The 6839-nt window shown below is 39.6% G+C and overlaps 1 protein-coding gene across 1 annotated transcript; it reads left to right on the top strand.

The window, feature by feature from the left end:
* The first annotated feature begins 384 nt into the window (after nt 1-384).
* LOC110887940 (DNA-directed RNA polymerase subunit beta-like) lies at nt 385-1795 on the top strand. Its single transcript, XM_035985434.1, has one exon. It carries the CDS (start codon nt 707-709, stop codon nt 1793-1795), a length of 1089 nt encoding a protein of 362 aa, XP_035841327.1. The 5' UTR covers nt 385-706.
* Nucleotides 1796-6839: the final 5044 nt, after the last annotated feature.

Raw genomic sequence — 6839 nt, 5'->3', positions numbered from 1 at the left:
TCATTCGATCGGATGGTCATCCGGATGGATGGTCGTTCAATCGGATGGCTGTTCGTTTGAAAGTTACAAAGAACTGAGTCTGCTGGTCGGATAGTCATTCGATCGGATGACTATTCGATTGGAAATGTGATATTCTTTGAAGTTTTGAAAAATAGTTTAAGTGTGGAATTTATAAGGCAAGTCTCCTGGTCGAATAGTCGTTCGATCGGATGGTCGTCCGATCGGGCAGCTATTCGTTTAACGATCTGATGTTTGAAAACTATGTAAATTAGTTAAGTTTTGTGATCAATCAAATATTGCAAAGTCCCGGTATTTATTACCAGTCAGAATTAAACGATAATGGAATTTCGGTCTATACCGGCACCATAATATCAGATTGGGGAGGAAGATTAGAATTAGAAATTGATAGAAAAGCAAGGATATGGGTTCGTGTGAGTAGGCAACAAAAACTATCTATTCTAGTTCTATTATCAGCAATGGGGTTTAATATAAGAGAAATTCTAGAGAATGTTTGCTATCCTGAACTATTTTTGTCTTTTCTGAATGATAAAAAAAAATAGGGTCAAAAGAAAATGCTATTTTGGAATTTTATCAACAATTTGCTTGTGTAGAGGGAGATCCGGTATTTTCTGAATCCTTATCTAAGGATTTACAAAAAAAATTCTTTCAACAAAGATGTGAATTGGGAGGGATTGGTCGACGAAATATGAATCGGAGACTAAACCTTGATATACCCCAGAACAATACATTTTTGTTACCGCGAGATATATTGGCAGCCGCGGATCGTTTGATTCGAATAAAATTTGGAATGGGTACACTTGACGATATGAATCATTTGCAAAATAAACGTATTCGTTCTGTAGCAGATCTTTTACAAGAGCAATTTGGATTGGCCTTGGTTCGTTTAGAAAATATGGCTCGAGGAAACATATATGCAGCACTTAAGCATAACTGGACACCAACTCCTCAGAACTTGGTAAATTCAACTCCATTAACAGATACTTATAAAGTTTTTTTCCGTTTACACCCATTATCTCAAGTTTTGGATCGAACTAATCCACTGACACAAATAGTTCATGGGAGAAAATTGAGTTATTTGGGCCCGGGGGGATTGACTGCGCGAACTGCTACTTTTCCAATACGAGATATTCATCCTAGTCACTATGGGCGTATTTGCCCAATTGACACATCTGAAGGAATAAATGTTGGACTTATTGGATCCTTAGCAATTCATGCGAGGATTGGCCGTTGGGGGTCTCTAGAAAGTCCGTTTTATCAAATTTCTGAGAGATCAAAAGGGGCACAGATGCTTTATTTATCACCGGGTAGAGATGAATACTATATGGTAGCAGCAGGAAATTCTTTGGCCTTGAATCAGGGTATTCAGGAAGAACAGGTTGTTCCAGCTCGGTATCGTCAAGAATTCCTGACTATTGCATGGGAACAGGTTCAGCTTCGAAGTATTTTTGCCTTCCAATATTTTTCTATTGGAGCTTCCCTCATTCCTTTTATCGAGCATAATGATGCGAATCGGGCTTTAATGAGTTCTAATATGCAACGCCAAGCAGTCCCTCTTTCTCAGTCCGAGAAGTGCATTGTTGGAACTGGATTGGAAGGCCAAGCGGCTCTAGATTCAGGGGCTCTTGCTATAGCCGAACACGAAGGAAAGATTTTTTATACCGATACTGACAAGATCCTTTTATCAGGTAATGGGGATACTCTAAGGATTCCATTAGTTATGTATCAACGTTCCAACAAAAATACTTGTATGCATCAAAAAAAGTTTGTGGTTTGACCGACGCAGCATAACGGCGTGTTAAACAACGGAAATCTCACCAAGTCCAATTCGTTCAATCGGATGGGAATCACCCCGTTCGTTCAGACTCAGCTGTTCAAGGTGAAGTTTCATGTTCAACCCGAGAATCGGTCGTCTCTCCGATAGAAATCCGTTCTTAGACCGACTCTCCACTTGAGAATGAATAGAAAGCCTGAACGAGTCCAGATTCTAATGGTTTTGAGTGAAAAGTGAATAATGTTGAAGAAGAGTTTGAATCTAATTGTTAAATGTTTAGATCTAGGCAAAATCAGTGCAAAAACAAGTGGAAATCCTTTAGATCCAAACCGTTCTTGATGAGATGAGGTCACACTTTAGTGTTCATGAGAACCCATGATGACGTCACCCTAGAACAGCCCCAAATCAGATGATTTCACGATGAAAATGTGAGATTTGTTGGAGAAGATAATGAGAAAGTGTGTACTAAAGATGGAAGTATACGATTTAGGAATAAAACTTACAAGAATCGTGAGGAATCGAGAGAAAAGTGGCTGAGAGTGCACGAGTCAGACGGAGTTATCATATCAATGAATAGTTGATGTGACAGAGGGGTATTTATAGGTAAAAGGGTGTAAGGCGGTGTATAGTGGATGGGTCGGAAGGCTGTTCGATCGGATGGTCATCCGGTCGGATGTCCATTCGATCGAATGGTCATTCGGTTAGACGGCGTGTGCGGGTTAGTTTTCCAACTTTCGTTTCGTGCGTTGAGCGTTGCGTTGCGTTTAAGCGAGTTGTGAGTATGCGATGCGATAGTTTTATACATTAGTTACACAAATAACATAACTACTAAAAGACATAAAGTAATTTGCGTTTCGGGTTTACGATGAGATTGCGTTGCGATAGAGTTGCGATTGCGTTTGCAAATAATCACCCAAAACATATATAAGTCACACACAAGTAAAGCACATAATAACACACACATAACAATACCAATAGTTGCGATGAGATGTGATGGCGATTTGATAGCGTTAAGTAAAATAGCGTTAACTAAAATATCGATTAACACAAAAAGGCTACACTATTTATTGAGTCTTGAGAGTACAAGCAATAATTGAGCAAGGAATGACATATCTGAATAACAACTTGTCGTTGACCTGGACTTTGACTTTGACTTGTACTTTGACTTTGACTTCGGGAAGTCGGGTTGTTACACAACTGGCTTGAAACAATTCCACTTACTAGACCTGCTTTCTTCTTCAAGTATCCTTTTCAGCGCCATAATTATTCCATTCGAAGTTGGAGTATTCAGATCGAGTTGAGCAATGTAGTGCAAATCATGTGCAAGAAGGGTGTTGAGGTTCTTAAAACGTGGTCTAAAGCACTAGACACCATCAGTTCTTTTGATTATAACCAAGTTATTCTGTGAATCAAAATCCCAGCTATGAATTTGCCCGGTGTATTCTCCTCTGATATCCCCATAACGTTTCTTCTGAGTCAAATTAAGTGGAGGAGCCCTTAGCCACAATACTCTGCGAACTTCTTTTGGTACTTGTTCAGGATTAGGATCCACTTCAACGGGTGTATCTTTGTACGCAAGATCTCGTAACTCTTCAAAGTCTACTTCAACACCTTCGACTGAATGAATATCCATTGTATAAGATACATTGCCCCTTTGCTTATCAACACATGATCTACATCTTCATCCGACCTGAGCTCTTCCACAATACCTACCACTGCATCTTCTTTATCCAGATCATCATTCGACATAAAGTGCTTACCAGTCATACCATACTTCTGAATCTAAATCATCAGATAAACTTAAACAATCAAGTTCATCTTCAACCGAAGCTTTACCTTTATCGCCACCTGCACCGCTTCCAGACTCCCCCTGAACTGTGGCATCGGTTGCAGCTTTCGTAGCTTGTGAGCTACTTGGCTGCTCCCTTTGTTGTGCAGTATTGGGATCTTTGTCTTTATCCAGATCATGTTGAATCTTCTTTAATTCGTCCAACTTGGACTTATCTTGAACTTGCAAAGGCGTAGTCACCCCCTGAGCAATAAAGACCTCCACAAGTTCTGTTACAATACGTCATATCTACTCATTGACCACAGTAAGAGTCTGGTGTCTGGAGTTGATGAAACATTCCTTTTAATAAGAACACTCAACTGTTGAGCTTGTCGTTTAACTTGAGCAGCTAAACCCAAAATCTGTTGATCTTGAACTGCATCCTTTTTCCGTAACTCATCAATTGTTTTTTGTTGCTTCATTATATAATCTTGGTTGTCATTGATGATCTTAATTTGCCTTGACAGAAATCAGTGTACATCCGTAAACTGATTGTGGATGAATTCTGGACGAATCTGTAAACGAGGACCAGATGGTCTAGGATCACTTGAACGAACAAAACTTCGAGTAGATCCTGGAGGCATGGCGATAAAAACTAGTGGAAAAGAAGATGGGCTAACTCCAATTGATGTGGCAAATAGATTTGTTTTGTAAAACCGAGTTGTAGACACTCCTGGTAGAACGGGAAATGTGGTAAAAAGTGGAGTTGTAGACACTCCTGAAGTACCAACAAGAACAGTTGAGTTAGAAGATTGAGCTTGACATGATGAACTTGAGACAGATATTGCATTTGTCGAGCTTGGAATTGGAATTGTAGTAGAAACTGTGGTAGCGAAACAGGCACACCCAAAATAGATAAGCCACATGTGACTATCGTAATAACCGCAACTGAAACTTCAATAGTCGAAACAACTTCTGCTTCAGTAGGTCTTGGAGAAGAACTTGAACCATCACCCAGTCTTCTTCGCTTGTAAGTCGTGACATGCTTTAATTGAATGATCAGAACAGCAACAGGTCTTCTATCATCATCACCATCACTGTCAATATCCGAAGACTCATCAGGTAAAGCATTCAAATCCAATGTCTTTACATTCCAGATAGACAACTTTAAGGCCCACTCGGAAGAGGGACCGAGTGCATCAACCTTATTTCTGTAACACCCCGATCGCGTAAAATAACAAACCGCGGCAGAAACATCGGCGAGTCACGTTACAGGAATTGTTTCACAACACATGGTATTTAAAGTTTTGTATTATTTAGATAATTGTTTACATTGTCTTGGGATAAACAGAGAACACAATACAAGTAAATTGTCTTTCATGTTTTAAAGTCACTAAGGCCTGCATCCATCCTATGTTGAGTATCTATTCATGTCATCAAACAATAGTTCTTGAAACATATGTGAAAAACAGTCAGCAAAGAAAGTTGGCGAGTACATAGGTTTTGTGTGTCAAATTCATGGCTTTGAATTCATATTGCAATACCTCGTTCGACTTTGAGAGTTAATGAGTATGAACCTTGAAATCAAACAGTGTTTGATATTGCAATATATTTCACCAACTTTACAAGTTGATATAAGTAAAAAAAAATCTTGTAACCATGAATCTTGACCGAAAACATTTGTTTTGTAAAACCGAGTAATAAGTCGACTTAAAGGAAAACATTATACGGTTCATATCTTTAAGTGAAAATCATTGCGTGACATTATTCAAAACCATTTGTCCTTGTTATAAACCAATCGTCCATTGTACGTGTCATAAACCATTGTATGTGTTATAAACCATTGTGCGTGTCATCAATCAATCGTCTGTGTCATAAATAAATCGTCCGTGTTTTAATTGTGAAAACTTTTGGTCGTTCTTTAATGAATACATTCAAACCTGTGTGACTCGTTTATACCACCCATGGGGTATCTTTAATAGACCTCGAAAGGACTCTTTAATTAGACTAACAAATCAACACGTGATTTGTTTCTGTCGTTACCCAAACTATCCACCAAATCCAGTGGACAGTCCGATAACGGGATTGTCAGTCCTATGGTACCATAACATACTACTGGTCTGTCACACCCTGGCTTTGCGGAAGCGTGGTTAATTTGGTGTGACTTCTCAATACCATAGCTTAATCATAACAAAGCTATATGAATTAAAAACATGCAAGATCATCCATTAAGTTTTGAAAACCAAATACAATACCATTGTTTTAACGGGAATACACCCTAACAACCATAATCTTGTTCAACAAACAAACAAAACATAAACACAGTTTAAGGACTGTGACTTGTCCAGGAAAGAGTCACATTCCCTAAACCCCGGATGACCTCGGAAACTAGTGCAGCGGGAAAACGTGCCATACCGTGCCAGATCCTTTAATTCCCTGAAATACATGTAAGTTGAAAAATCAACAATAATGTTGAGCGAGTTCATGTGTTTAGTATGCGCGCGCGAATAAACCTTTATAACCATTGTAAGTGTGAATATTTTGTAAACTCTGGTATGAAAGCAAATAAGGAAACATATCAGTTAATGTGTAACCACATGGTCCAACCTGCGGGCGCATGGGGGGGGGATAGGACAAGGTCACCACATGGTCCAACCTGCGGGCGCATGGGTGGTGTTACGACAAGGTCACCACATGGTCCAACCTGCGGGCGCATGGGTGGTGTTACGACAAGGTCACCACATGGTCCAACCTGCGGGCGCATGGGTGGTGTTAAGACAAGGTCACCACATGGTCCAACCTTAGGGCGCATGGGTGGGGTTTGTTATGCTCAAATAGGCCTATCACTTGTATCCCTCGATCGTACTACGAGGACTAATGTTCTTAAGGTTTCACCTACCCAAATCACATAATCTAACAGTTCCTTCCTTAGCTGACCATACCATGTAAGAAATATTCGTAATCATAGTAACATGTATTTCACCCCCGCAGTTTAGAAAACTGAAAACAGTTAAGAGAAAAGGGGGACATGAACTCACAGTCGGTGCGTCTCTACCAAGTACACCAAATCAGGCAGCTGTGCAACGACCTACATGTGCTAAATCTATTAGACGGACGGCCGTGCCTTAGCTTTATAGTTTAAGTTTTTGGGAAATAGTTAGACAACTATTCCGTGTTTACTTTTCGTATATACTTGGTAGTTAATCTCCTTCCCAAGGATGGGGGATTTAATACATGTGCATTCGAGTTATATCATTAAGTCTCACTTAATATATACTT

The sequence above is a fragment of the Helianthus annuus genome, chromosome 16 (assembly GCF_002127325.2).
Source record: "Helianthus annuus cultivar XRQ/B chromosome 16, HanXRQr2.0-SUNRISE, whole genome shotgun sequence".
NCBI classification, from domain to species: domain Eukaryota; kingdom Viridiplantae; phylum Streptophyta; class Magnoliopsida; order Asterales; family Asteraceae; genus Helianthus; species Helianthus annuus.
Note: the sequence above shows the minus strand (reverse complement) of the source record. Positions and strands in the feature narration are given on the sequence as shown.